This window comes from Benincasa hispida, chromosome 1 (genome assembly GCF_027475165.1).
Source record: "Benincasa hispida cultivar pf3 chromosome 1, pf3_genome.v1.1, whole genome shotgun sequence".
Classification (NCBI taxonomy): domain Eukaryota; kingdom Viridiplantae; phylum Streptophyta; class Magnoliopsida; order Cucurbitales; family Cucurbitaceae; genus Benincasa; species Benincasa hispida.
In genome coordinates, this window is record NC_143478.1 from 73,003,048 (window position 1) to 73,017,710 (window position 14,663).

The 14,663-nt window shown below is 31.6% G+C and overlaps 1 protein-coding gene and 1 long non-coding RNA gene across 3 annotated transcripts; one reads left to right on the plus strand and one right to left on the minus strand.

The window, feature by feature from the left end:
* Positions 1-4,177: 4,177 nt before the first annotated feature.
* Positions 4,178-4,906, minus strand: LOC120090706 (EPIDERMAL PATTERNING FACTOR-like protein). Of its 2 annotated transcripts, none has more exons than XM_039048432.2 (3): positions 4,768-4,906; positions 4,618-4,680; positions 4,178-4,536 (listed from the first exon to the last, which is right to left on the minus strand). In XM_039048432.2, exons 1-3 carry the CDS (start codon positions 4,792-4,794, stop codon positions 4,318-4,320), a joined length of 309 nt encoding a protein of 102 aa, XP_038904360.1. In that variant the 5' UTR covers positions 4,795-4,906; the 3' UTR covers positions 4,178-4,317. The 2 variants fall into 2 exon arrangements, with proteins under 2 accessions (XP_038904360.1, XP_038904354.1); XM_039048426.2 differs by having other exon boundaries at positions 4,618-4,649; positions 4,768-4,901.
* A 427-nt stretch (positions 4,907-5,333) lies between these two features.
* Positions 5,334-5,805, plus strand: LOC150038705 (uncharacterized). Its single transcript, XR_016524471.1, has 2 exons — positions 5,334-5,473; positions 5,583-5,805. It is a non-coding gene; the product is annotated as an uncharacterized LOC150038705 (long non-coding RNA).
* Positions 5,806-14,663: the final 8,858 nt, after the last annotated feature.

The window sequence follows — 14,663 nt, forward strand, 5'->3', positions numbered from 1 at the left end:
AACAAGACTTATCGCATTCGATTTGTAAGCTACCCTAACCTATCGTTTCTTAGCAATCAACATAAGTTTAAATGTCATGCATCAAATATTAATCTAAAGAAATAATCATAAAATTCAGAAGCATCCAATAATATGATCATAATATAATATAAATCAAAATTGAATCCAACAAACACAATCAAACTCGATTCGAAAACACACAAGCACATGAAAATAGAGATAAATCCTAAAACCTAAGCTAGAATGAGATACCTTAGCACATAATTGACATGATGGGCATCATTTGACTTGATTCCAAAAAGAAGATGGAAAGCCTCCTAAAATTTAGTGTCGTAGATGGATAAATGACAAAAAATGAAGAAGATGAGTGGTCATCCACCCACAACGGCCACCCAGATAAAAAGATATAACCTAAAAACTGAAGTGTAGTTTTTATAACCGTGTGACAACATCATGCGGCTACACTATTTTTAGTGTTATGTGAAGAGCACCGTGTTGTAACACTGTAGGGCACCGCGATACTCTTGCTTGGGGCACTTTTGTCATTTTCTCTCCCCTTTGAAGTCTCAGATGTCCTTTTAGCTCCTAATTGCTCCAAATTTACCCTGAACGACCGTGATGCTTCAGAATGCTTATATTATTTGAGATCCTACAAATATAAATATTTAACCACATTAAATATCATAAATGGGTAAGATTATAGGCACTAAAATAGCACATTTTTGGTGTTATTATCCTTCAAAATATTTTCAAATTTGGTTTCCTTCAATTACTATCTTGACAAATTTCTTTTTGTTTTAATCGAGGACTTTGTTACATATGTTCCCTTGGGACATGATACTTAAAATATTTCCTATTTACTACAGTTAGTTGATAGTGTGTACTTGCACTAGATAGGAAACTATTTTTTAAAAGGTTTTCATGTATAGCCAACATGTTTTTAGAAAATCAAAGTGCATCATATCGAGCTTCGAGAGACACATTGAATTTGAAAGTCTAGATTCATTCCCATTTTTAATACATGGTGTGCCTATTTGTTTCAAGTATTTACATTTATATAAAGAGGTTCATGTATGAAGTTGAAGGGTTGTTGGCCAAATCTAGACTACATAAATGAAAGGTTGTGTCCTTTCATCATGTCTTTTCATTTAATATATCTATAACTATATTCTTTTCTTATTGAGCACAAATTGAATGGATATTTCTCATAGAGCTTAAATCTCTCTAATCTTTATACTTTCTTTGTATTCTTTTTAGAATGCATGTTTATAACTTTCAATCTAGTTCTATTAATTAGATTGTGAAGAGTTATTTTGAAGATAGGAAGAAGTTCTTCTTTCTTCTTGATCATCAATCTTATTTTGAAGCAAATCTGTTTAGCTTTAATGAGGTTGTTCATCATTTCGTTAATGGAGTTATTCTTAGTATTGTTGTGGGGCTCATTTAAACTAAAGGGATTTCTCAAACATAACATTGAGATAGTGTCTTTTATTATCCCTCGGTTGACTTTCATGTTTTGTTGTATACATTATTTTAAGATTTTTTTTTAAAAAAAAAATCCAAACCAAAATTTTAATACTAGAAAATAGAGTCTTTAAGAACTTGTTTTTATTTTTGAAATTCGGTTAAGAATTCAAATGTTTACATAGTAAAAATGAAAACAAAAAAAATTGTGAGAAAACAAGAACAATTTTCAAAAGTTGAAAGTAAAAAAATTAAATGATTACCAAACGGGACCTAAATAATTATCAAACGGGACCTAATTTTTCAAATAATTATGCCTAGATTCTTATGTGGATATAGTTGTAAGGACAAGACACAAATAATTATGCATACATTCTTATGTGGATATAATTGTAAGGACAAGACAATGTAACATAAAAATAAAAAATTCACGAGAACACATAAAACCAAAAAAAACATTTTGTCGTGAGCCCATAGATACAAAGCATTGGATGAGATAACTTGCCTACCATCTAACAAGCTCAACAAACTTAAGCAAATGGGCCACTTTATTGCCCATTAAAGCTGAAAAAATGTGGGATTCAATTGGAACATGAGAGATGAAAAAAAGAACCTTTGGACAAAAATGTTCAACCCTATAAACTTTTAAGATTCTATAATGATCTTAAAAAATAATTATCTTGGTCAATAAAATTTTAGGGACAGTTGCAAATATAAATATTAGACCAAAAATATTAGCTGATATAACATAATGTAAAAAAAAAAATTACAAATATGAACAAATTTAAATAGTCTATCGGTGATAGACCATATTATTGGTAGGAGTCTATTAGTGATAGACTATATCACTGGTAAGAGTCTATCAACGATAGAAGTTTATCGCTAATTGACTTGTCTGTATTTGCAATTTTTTAAAAATGATATTATACATTTGGTTATTATTTCTAAAAATGTTACTAATTGTAATTATCCAAAATTTTAAAACAACTATAAATTAACAAAAAAAAAAACATTTTTTTTCTTTTATCAATTGGGATTATTTTGCTAACTAATTATTATAACCACAATCATCGGTTATGACCCCGTTGGTGGCCATTTTTTTTTAAAATTAAGCTATCGACATTACTTCCACTGCTAAATTTCTTTATTTATGATTTACTTTTCACTAATGGTTTAAAAAATCAAGTCAAATTTTGAGAACTAAAAAAAATACCTTTAAAAAAGTTGTTTATGTTTTTTCAATTTGGTAAGAATTTAATCATTATACTTTAAAAAAAATGCAAATCAGTATAAGAAATATAGATGATATAAGTTTAATTTTCGAAAACAAAAATCAAATTCAAAATAATTACCGAACAAAATAACGAAATAACGGTAAGGACTAAGATATTGGATGGTACAAAAATAAATTTTGTTTCAATATTTTTGCAACATTTTCTTCAACTTTAAATTCACGCTTGATCTTATATCGTTTAAATTAATTCACAAGAGAGTGTTATTGTTTCGTCAAAATTTTTATATTATCTTACAAAGTTTATTAATTTTAATATTCAACACTATTTTGAATAAAGGTATACAGAAAAACATCTAATAATGAACCATCTTAGAAAGAAAACAAGAATAAAATAATTTCTAAATGTGCATTAAATAATTCATGTATGAGGAAAGCCTACAAATCAATAATACTTGGGCAGAAAAAAATGAGAATCACATCCTCAAATCTGTCAAATCAAGATGGGTTTATATAACAATTACATTAAAAAAATAAATAGAAATGCTCAATATTAATTATTAAATTCATTTTTATATTTTCTTTGTCTTTTTATTGAACTTTTCTAAAATAATTAGAAGAAAAAGTTGAGGATGAAATTATTGACAAAAGTTTAGTTTTCTTGTCGATAAGACTTTTGAAGTGATGGGTCTCATGTGATATAAAAAAAAACAATAATGTCTAAATAATACTCCATCACAATTTTCAATTGATTTAATGGTTAAATTTAATTAACTGTTTTTTTATTCAATTGACATGACCTTTTCGTCGTGCTCAATTTTTTTCTTCTAAAGAAAATTTCTTTTAAATTATATTAATAAAAACTTAATAACTTTCAAAATATATATGCTTCAAAAAAAAAAAAAAAAACTTTATTACTCGAAATTTGAATTTTTTAAAAAATATTATAGTTACATTACAAATTTAGTATTTCTAGTTCCAATTTAATATTTTGCTTCAGTGAAAATTAGAAAATTGCCCTTCTCATTACGATATTAAATGAGTAACACTTTTTCTATTTAATTTGGTAATATGTGAATTGTTTTCTATTTGAAATATGTTAAAAATGGAAACAATAAATAAATTTCAGTTGGATAACAGCCATTAAAAAAAATTGTTTAAAATACAGCTAACTTTTAATAACCAAAGTGCAACTTCTAAATTCATCAAACAACTAATTTTACCAAATTTCGTAATTAAACAAAATATTCAACCAAAAAAAATTCCAAGCCAAAACGAGCGTAATCGACTAGAATTATAAAGCTTCTAAAAATTAGAAAGTAATTTTCAAAAAACTATTTTTGTTTTTAAAATTGGACTAAAAATTCAAATATTATATTTGAGAAAGATACAAATTATGATAAAAAATATGAATGAAATAAAATTAATTTTCAAAAAACGAAAACAAAGAAACTTTGCTAAACTAACATTGAACCTCATAGATATTGGAAACTAACTTTCAATTAAGAAATTCTATACAGTGGGATGGGAAATGATGCAAAAGCCAAAGAAAATGATGGAAAAAGGAAGGTTATTATTTTTTTTATTATTCTATTGTTTTTTTTTTTTTTTTGGTCTCAGAATCAAGGGCTGTAAAAGGAAGGGCCACACTTGCATTTCCAACCCTCAGGCTCATAGTTAGTGTATTGGACCCCCACATGGCTGTGCCTGTTGGTGGCTGTAGGCACTTGAATGGCTTCACATGGAATGCATCCATAGCATTTGTGCTCACAGCTCGGCGGACTTGACCCTATTTTCCTCATCCCTCTATAGAATGCTTCTTCATTTACACCTTTACCAGCCTTTACAGACAGCAAAAAAATGAATTATTTCACCAAACAGATCACATACAAAGAGATAAAAGGTGGGAGAGGGGGGCTGACCTCTTTTGAATCCAAAGAGCCTGAAATAAGACCTGGCAGCAACAAAAGAAAAAACCAGACGACCTATGGCTAAGTAGATGTAATCATTGGATTGAGAAAGCCAACAAGAAAAAAGATCCAAGTATATTGGTAACAAACAAACAAACAAACCTTGTTGTTTATGAGGAAGGAGAGCATGATTTGGAGCAAAAGTTCTGGCTGCAGCAGAAACCCAACAGGCTAATTGCAGAATCAATATAAAACACCAGTATGTTCTTTTCATGTCTTCAATAGCCAAAATGATATTGATGATTATTGTGGGAAAGAGATGGTGAGTGGAAAAAATGGAAAATGATTTGAGTTATAAGAAGAAGGTGGGGGAAAGCTTAAGCCTTACAAGGAGGATCACATTTCCCCGTGCCCAAAGTCAGAGCCTTTCTCTCTCTCTCTCTCTCTGTGTGTGTGTGTATATATATATTGTTTTGTTTTGTTTGGTTTGGTTTGTTACTCTTCCAAGGTCCTAATCTTAGGACTGGCAGAGAGATTTTGCGTTAGAAACAAGTGATCGATTCCAGTTTCTTATCAAAGCAAAGCAAAGTCTCTCCACTCCACCTCATATCATTTGACAACTCACCATGAATACATAGAGAAGAGAACCTTGCAATTGCAAGAGTGCAAGAAATGAGCTGTAGAAATCCATTTTTCCTTCTTCTTTTTTTGATTTTGTCGCCTTCCAATACGATCCAGCCTCTCTCTTTCGCTCACTGCCAAATCAGACTAGTAAATGAACCAATACAGTGATCCCTATAAGGGCAGGCCCCAGCATAACAGCCACCCTCCCTTTTTCTCTAGGCTCTGCCATACCTGCAGAAGCAAGGTAAATATTCACAATAAAAAATTAATTTTTTTTTTTTTAAAAAAATACCATCTACCAAGCCTGCAGGGTCATTATTTCACTCTGATAGTTTTATTCCTATTTAAAGCAGAAAAGATCCAGTGACAGAGAGCTATTTATGCAGAAGAAGGAAAAAGGCATCAATGTCTGAGATTCTGAGCACATTCAGCCCTCCAGAAAATTTTATTGAGTTAGTTAATAAATTAAATAAGGTACTTTTAATGGGGTCAATCTTTTATGGTATGTTTCCCACTATCTAAGATTATAATAACAATATTTTACTACAGTAAATATTATTTTGTATTTTCCAATTAGTTACAGTTAACATCATTTTAAAACTTTCGTTTACTATCGTTTTTACTATTTTACATTTATTATTTTATTATTTATTGCTCCAGTATTTACTATTTCTTTTTTAAACTAAAATATTTTCACTTTAAACACATACTATTATAATTCAAACTAAAATAATCTACATCTCAAACATAAATTATTATAACTCAACTATAATAACTTAGAAATATAATAAGCAACTTCTTGCCCCAAACGACCACTTACAGGTTAGTAGATTGAGAACATGATAAAATGCTGCTCCAAATCCAATCTCAGCCATCCATTTATCTTAGGTTAAATTATAAAAAATGTCACTGAACTTTATTCTTTGTGATAAAAATGTCTCTGAAGTTTCAAAATTTTCAAAAATACCTTTAAACTTTAAAAAAGAGTTCAAACAATACCCTTGCCGTTAATTTTGGATGGAAATCGTTAAAATTTTGTTTCAAAAAATACCCTTAAACTTTCAAAATGTTTCAAAAATACCTTTAATTTAATAAAAGTTCAAAAATACATTCACCGTTAGTATTGAACAAAAATAATTAATTCTCCATGAAAAAAATGACTCTAAAATTTAAAAAAATTAAAAAAAAAAAATCATAGTGATCGATTTGTTTGAAGTTTTTTTTAAGTTCGAAAAAATCAATTTTAAAATAAATTATATAGTTATCTCACTTTTTTCATATAGGTACTTTGTCCCAAACAATTTAAAAATTCAGAGTTATTTTTGAAACAAAATTTTTGAATATTTTTAAAAGTTTTGAAACTTCAAACATTTTTTATACAAAGCATAAAGGTCAAGGTTACTTCTTATAATTTAAAATTTATCTTATAACCAAAGATGGCAATCAAGAGCCGTTGGGGTGTGGAGGGTCCCAATTTGTAAGTAAAAAATGACGTTAGAATTAATCCGCACCAAAACTATCATATCACACTCAAATTTGCCTGTTTTCCCCGGTCACCACCACATTCTCCATCGATCAAGCTTAAATTACACATATTCTTTGTACTTACCCAATATTCATTACAGCAATTCTTAACATCCGCAATGAAAGGTTAATCCTTTATTTGACTCTATTTGGAGAAGTGTGATGAACAAATTAACAATGTCAAACTTAAAACATGGGAAGCAAGCCTTAGGCTTAAACTGTCACACGAGCAAATAATCAAACAGATGGCAGACACTAATCAGCGGTCTCTCTAGATTCAAGATAGCAATTCTTAACACCCCGAATGAATATATAATCGCTTAGTTGACTCCATTTGGAGAAGCGTGATAGAATGATGTCAAAGTTAAAACCTGGGAAGTAGGCGTTATATTAAAACAAGTCACAGAGGCAAATTATCAAACACATGGCAGGCACTAATTAGTGGTCTCTCTGACTATAAAGGACAAAGAAAGGGGCACTGAATCACTGTTCAAGCGGTTCGATGGGATGTGAATAATGCGAAAATGAAAGGATTTTGTAAAATAAAAATGGACAACGACAAAAATGGATAAGCAGAGAAGGTACTTTAAGCATCAAATGCACCGATTGTACGTTTTGAAGTAAGCTTTGTCCTGTTCAATATCGTCTGGGGATTTCTTATTGATAATCCGCGAGATTTGAGTGATTTGATTATTCGATCTGCTACATTTTCTTTCACTCTTCCTCCAGTTCTTCTTCTTCTTTTTGACCATCCATTAAAATCATGCTGATTTCCCTCAGCGGCTCTGGATTAGGAAATACCAGGACCCAGCTTTAGAATTTCAACCACAGAAATCGACCCTCAAACATAAAACGGTGTAGCATTGAATAATTTGGATTGGTTTGATTGGCAACCCAAATGACTCTAATAAAGTTTCCAATCCAACCCAACCCTTAAAATTTGGATTGGATTGGGTTGGATTATTGGGTTATAACTTATTTTTTTATTTTTAATGAAAAATATGTAAATTTATATGGTATTTATTGTAACTAAAATCTCATAACAATTTTAAAAGAAAAATACCAAATATGATGTTAAATATCAAATATGGTATTTATTGTTAAATCTCATAAAATCTCATAAAATTAAGATGTTAAATATCAAATATGATATTTATTGTAAATTTTAAACAAAAACAAATATCATCACAATTTTAAAAGAAAAATATTAAAAATTCAAAAATTATCGATACAAAAAAAATTAAACTTTATAATTTTGTTTGGGTTGGGTCAACCCAGATTATTTTTTAGCAAACCCACAACCCAACTCATCCTAATAAAAATAGAAAAATTCAACTCAACTCAACCATTATATTTTGGGTTGGATAATCTGGGTTATTCGAATTATTTGAACACCCCTATTTGAAACCAACCTAATGTTTCAACTGACTTTCCACATTGTACTTGGAGAAAATTTTAAGGATAAATTATAAAAAAATGGCCTTGGATTTTGTTATTTGTTAAAAAATATCAATACCAAAAATACCCTCCAACTTCCACAAATATTTCTAAAATATTTTTTGAAGTAAAAATACTTTAAAATTTTGAACGAAAATTAAGATACAAAATGGTTTCAAGTTTAAATGACTACAATGTTTTAAGTAATCACAACACGGTTCTCTAAGTCTTCATGTTTGACATTCTAATGGTAATTTTGAAACGTTTATGAAAGTTCATGAATAATATTGCACTAATTATTTAAAGTATGGAGGCATTTTTAAACAAAGAGCAAAGTCGAAGGGTGTTTACTATAATTTAGCCAATTTTAAATTTTACCACAAAACTTTGGAATTGTAGCGATTTAAATATGTCCACTACATTTTACTTGGATAAATATTGTGCATGGTTAATAATTTTATCAATTAAACTTCTAAAATTTTATAAATGGATAAATTTAAGCTCTCAATTAAAAGTTGATTTGAAAATTATTGTCCATGTATAAATTATGGTCTTCCATTTTTTAATATGACATTTGAATTAGTCTACCCATGTTTAATAATTAAATACATGAACAATTTTTCAAATTTAATCTTAATAAATGGTGTAAATTGATTTACTTATAACACTTAGAAATTTAGTTGAAACAATTATATGTTTCACACTATATTTTTCGAGCTAAGTTTGAAGGATGATGTAAATTGATACACTTAAAATTCATTGTTTAAATTGATACAATTATTAGTTAACAGTTTAAATTGTTGCAATCCAAAAATTTAGGGGTGTAAAATGATATTTTCCATATTTAAATTTTATAAGGATCTATAAGCTACATGAATAAAACTTTAGAAATCTACTAGGTACAAAATAAAAGTTCAAAGACTTGTTATACAAAATTAAAAATTTAAAGACTTGTTAGACACTCTTACACTACAAGAAATAATGGTTACGATAACTAATGAAAAAGACTATAAAAGACTTTTTATAGCTTTTATGTTATTAGAAGTCGGCGACTTTTTATGGTTTTTTTGTAAAGCTATAATGGAGGCTATAGTAAAGTATGAAGATATAGCATGTATACATGGCTACGAAAATATTCAATACTATTAGTCATTAAAGCTATCTTTAAGATATAATAGCTTACTCTCAATGTTATCTTTATTATATAATAGCTTTTTCTTAATGCTTTGTTTAATAGATGATAACATATATATCTTTAATCTTAAGCTATAACAAATAATATTGAAATTATGCTCATTTATATTACAAGCACTTGTTTTAACTAAATAAATACATGAAGTACTTCATAATGTATGCATTAACTACAATGATTTCCTTTCATTATTGGAATTTTGTAATTGATAGCACTAAAACTGTGCTATCTAACTTCGCTTAAATTGGGATTGTTCTAGGCTTTTATGTGTTTATTATGTTATTTGTAGGTTTTGAGCACGCAGAAGATAGAATCAAGCATTTGGGGTTATTTGGGGTTAATTTGAAGAAATTTGGAGTAAATTTGAGCATCCAGACTTCAAAAGAGAAAAATTACCAAAATGCCCCGAACCGTGCAATGCAACCTTCCACTAAATGTAGAGTTACGCTCAAAGACAGAAGCAACACATCATAAGCAACGTAATTATCCTAGTTTTACGTTGCATCCTTACGCTTAAAGGCAAAATGCAACATATCTGGGTAACATATCAATGTTGCCATTTGCGTAGTTAAGCTATCGACTTTGACAAAGAAAACATGCGCATGATCGGTGAACAACATAACACATCAGAGTAATGACGCTACACCTTAGGCTATGATAAGAAAAATTCAATGTAATTAGTGCCTATCGGTGTCGGTTATGCTGCGACTTTAATATAAATTGAATTCTTGCCGAATTAGGTCAGAATTCAACCAACCAACCGACGCACACACAATTCCTCTCATCTTTTCTCCTCTTTTTGGTCGGTAAAATGTATCAAAACGATTCCTTGGTGATTATTATGAATATTATAGGCTAAGGTAATCGTTTCTAGATTGGGTTTTAGGACTTTTTTACCTATTTGATGCATTTATGAAGTTTTCGAACTAGTTATTTGCAATTGTCGGATTTGGTTCTGTTCTTAAATGTTTATGATTATATTATTGGATGCTTGAAAATTTTATAATTATCGATTTTGATTGACATTGGACATGCGACGCTTAATCTTGTGTTAATCAACTAGAAGTAATAGGTTAGGTTAGCTTACAAATCATTAAGATGAGTTTTGTTCTAACCAACCTATAACCGAATCAACCGAATATTTATTTAATGTTGTTCCTATTACATATTCAACCTAATTTCGCCATAGATTTTAATGCTATTAGGCCAAGCATGTTGTTCATCAATTTAAATTGAGCTAATTAGTTTATTAGATCGAATAAACTGGTTGTTCCAATTAATTTGGTTAGGTATAAACAATTGCTTGACTCTAGTTATGAGAATCTTATGATCGAATGCATCGAATAGGAGAATCCCGTAACAATCTAAGCTAGGCTTTTTTCTCATTGTTTTCACAACTACTCTATTTTATGCATTTAAATTTCTTTTGCTACAAAACCATTTTCAAATCCCTCCTTCGGTTACCTTCGAGCTGAACACTTTAATTAAGAAATTCTAGAGCTCTCTGTATTCGACCCAGACTTGCCACTAAGACAGTGGTGGGTATGGTTAAATTATTTAGTCCATATCTGGACGGTGAAATTCGTACTGAAAAAATTGGTGTCATTGTCGGGAATTCAAGTTTTTTTTTCTAAGGGTTTCCGATTCTCTTTTTCTTCTTGATTTTTTTTTTTCTTTCTTTATATGACCTGATTCTCCCAGTATTAAAATTCTTTGTTGTATTTTGTAGAGCTTGGTAGGGAGGAAAAAAGACAAAGAAGAGAGGCTAAATAGCGAAGAGTTCTAAAAGAGCAAATTCAAGTTGAAGGCATATTTGAAGAGGAGCATTCTAAAAAGCATTTTGAACAGGAGACAATGGTGCAACCTAAAGAGCTCACCTCGAAGAAGCTTTTAACTCCCAGCCTTACTCAATGACTCCTTTACATCACTTACCCCAAGACCATAGGTAATTTCAAGTTAAAAATTGATCTAGTTCATTTACTACCTTCTTTTTCTAGACGTGCATGTGAGGATCCATACAAGCACTTGAAGGACTTCCACATCGTGTGTAGTGGAATGCATCCTCACGGTGTAACTAAGAAGCAGCTCAACCTACGAGCCTTCCCGTTCTCTCTACAGGATGACGCAAAAGACTAATTTGTTGGTATTGGTGTTCGAATTCTCCCAAAGTCTCGTTGTTTTGTAAAGATACACATTGTTCAATGAATAAAATAAGTGTTATTTAATTCTGGCATTTACTCATATCCAATAAGCAATGCTCTTTGGTTATCTTATGTGAACTTAAGTATGTATATGTGATATACAAGTGGATCATGCCTTAAGTGATAACCTAAATAGGTCTGTAGTATAAGGATTAAGGTGGGATACCTGATCTTGGGGACACTACGGATACAGCCCACTTTGTAGAAGTTTTCAAGTGTTGTAAACTACTACAGATGGTAGATCTTGACCATTCATGTGAAGACGTGCGAGCAGGGGTGTCCTATACAAAGAGTTTATATAAGACCTAGACCACTAGATGACTAGACTCTGTATATAACACCGTTGATACGAGAGACTTACATCTCACCTAAATGACCATAGGTGACATGACCTCAATCCTGAGTGTTTTGGAAATTCGTGCCTTTGAGGGCGGTCCTTTGATTAGTATGGATGAGAGTGGCCAGATTGCCAACTTAACATGCCTACCTTTTTGGAGACTTGTCTGATTTAGGAGTTGGGAACTCAATCCACAAGATGGAATTCACTCCTTTCCCGAAGCATGGATAAGTAGAGAGATTGCTCCCTTAAGGGTTGATTCCGGGGCTTGAACATAGTGGCCACAACTTCTCTTTGGAAGAGAAGACTCAATCATTGTAGGACTATGACTTATGTTCATTAAAGAGATCAATGGTACTTAAGGAGACAGATGTAACTACAAGGGCATAATGATTATTGGCCCAACTGTACTTACGAGCGATCTGTGAAGGGTTGTCGCCCTATTGATTGGTTAAGATGGATACATAATATATTTGTGGTAAGGAAAGTTCAGTTGTCGGTCTTTAGTGGAGTGCATGGCAGTTAACGGATGGTGGTTCCCATGACTAAAGAGTTTAGTCAGTTATTCACGTATCGTTGGAGCTTCGAGCTACAAGTCCATGAGGTCCCCTTGATAGTTCAATGGATTCAGTTGAGAATCAGTTCTTGGTGTCGATTTGAAATGTTCAAATTGACAAAAGGTATTTTTATTATATATGATATAATCGGTATAATGTATGAGATACATTTAGTGGAGTATTGATCTAAATGAGATTTATATTAAGTACCATGGAATAGAAAAAGAACTATGGTTTATATGTTTCATGAGATGGAATGTTAAAACTATAGGTTATAAATATAGTATGATAAGTTGGTTATCATTTATATTTATAATAATATTAATTATTGGATAATTAACACTCTTTTTTTAATAACCAAGTGAGTGGGTGGTTATTGAATTCATGGTAACCGTGAGTTTAAAAGGAAATTGGTCTTCCTATTTTGAAAATAAGTTTTTACAAAAGATTGAAAAAGTTTCGAGTTTTCTCTCCACGCAAAGAAACTCACAGTGTCGTCAAGTAAATTTCGGATTTACTAAACAATGGCAGGGTGAGCTAAACGATCGTGCAATGGCGAGCTAAACGATCGTGCAGTATTTACTAAACGATCACATAGCTTTTCTAGACGATCACTTGCCCAAGTAAACGTAGTGTACAGCCTGTAGGCGACAGATCGAGCTAAACGATGAGCAAAACAATCGCATAGCTTTTGCTAGACGATCGCATAGCTTTATCTAAACGATTGGACATCGACCTATACAATAGGTCTCCGCCATCTCTCGCTTACCCAGTCGTGTGCACGATCGGTGTTTCCTCCTTCGTCTGCCTCATTCTAGTCTGAACAGAGCCCACCTTTTGGATTCTCACACCGAGAATACCAAGGTAGCCTTGTTGGTTGTGTCAGACTCAACTCGACACCGTCAAGGTTTTATTGAGGTTGTTCGTGGTGCTGTGAAGGCCATTTGTGTTGCTAAGGAGTTTGTGACCAAGGCGATCATTGAGGACAAGTGCGGAGTGCGAAGTGCTGTGTTCGTTGCTATGATGCGATCGTGTAGATCGAGCATTCGAAGTTACTGTTGTTCGACCGATCGTGCGCAATGGAGCGTGAAGACGCTTCTTCGATTGTTCGTACAGTTTTCTCTTTGTGCATTTGTTGTTCATGCTATAACTTCTGCATTTTAATTGTATAACCGCTTGTTTGAAGTCGACTGTAAATGTATTGTTCGTTCATGATTGTGATTTGGAATAATCTTTCTTCCGTAATTCATGGAAATCTCACTTCCGATTTCCTTCATGGTTGCACTATCTACCATCAGGGTGTATCACCACTTGGACAGAGATAAAGAAGAGGTTTCTGGATAAATTTTTTCCAGCATCTAGAGTCGCCAAAATAAGGAAAGAGATTTATAGCACCATAAAAGAGCATGTAAAATGATTATACGAGTATTGGGAAAGGTTCAAACGCCTCCACGCTGGCCTTCCAATCATCATATCCTAGATCACCTCCTGATTTACAACTTTTATGAGTGATTACTACAGTAGGACAAAAGTAATATCAATGCAGCTACAGGTGGAACACTTGTGAACAAAACTCCCTTTTAAGCTATGAAGCTAAAAATAACCAGCATTTTGGGACAAGAAATCATAGCTCTTAATCAACCACATATTCGCAAGAGGCAAATGAACTTAAAGTTGAAATTGTTGAACTATCTTCTCTTATGAAACAGATTTTCTCTGCAAAGACGCAATCTAAGAGGTAAATTATGCTGGAAATCAGAAAAGCAATCAAATGTACAATGTTAATTGTTGGGGAAACCAAGGACACCAGGGCCAAAGCAGTTTGAGTATGCCTTTATATTGAATTTTATGCCCTAAAACTCGTAGATATTAAATGTAATTAATTGACAGCATCAATAAAGAGTTATCGATGTTATTTCTGAAGGATCTCTTAACGAAGAGTTCCATGAGCGCGTTCGGATCGCTCCAATTTCACCGTGATCGAAATATACCATATACATTCAAACGCACAGTTATGCAAACAAACAGTAATTAATAGCATACTCTGAACAAGAAATAACAAGGGAGAGACTTTTCATACCAGTTGAAGATGCTCTTCAAACTTTTGAACTCAATGCAGCGGAAGACCTCTACCCGAACAACCAACACCTAGCAGATGCGTCGACTACAGCTGCACGAACAACCGA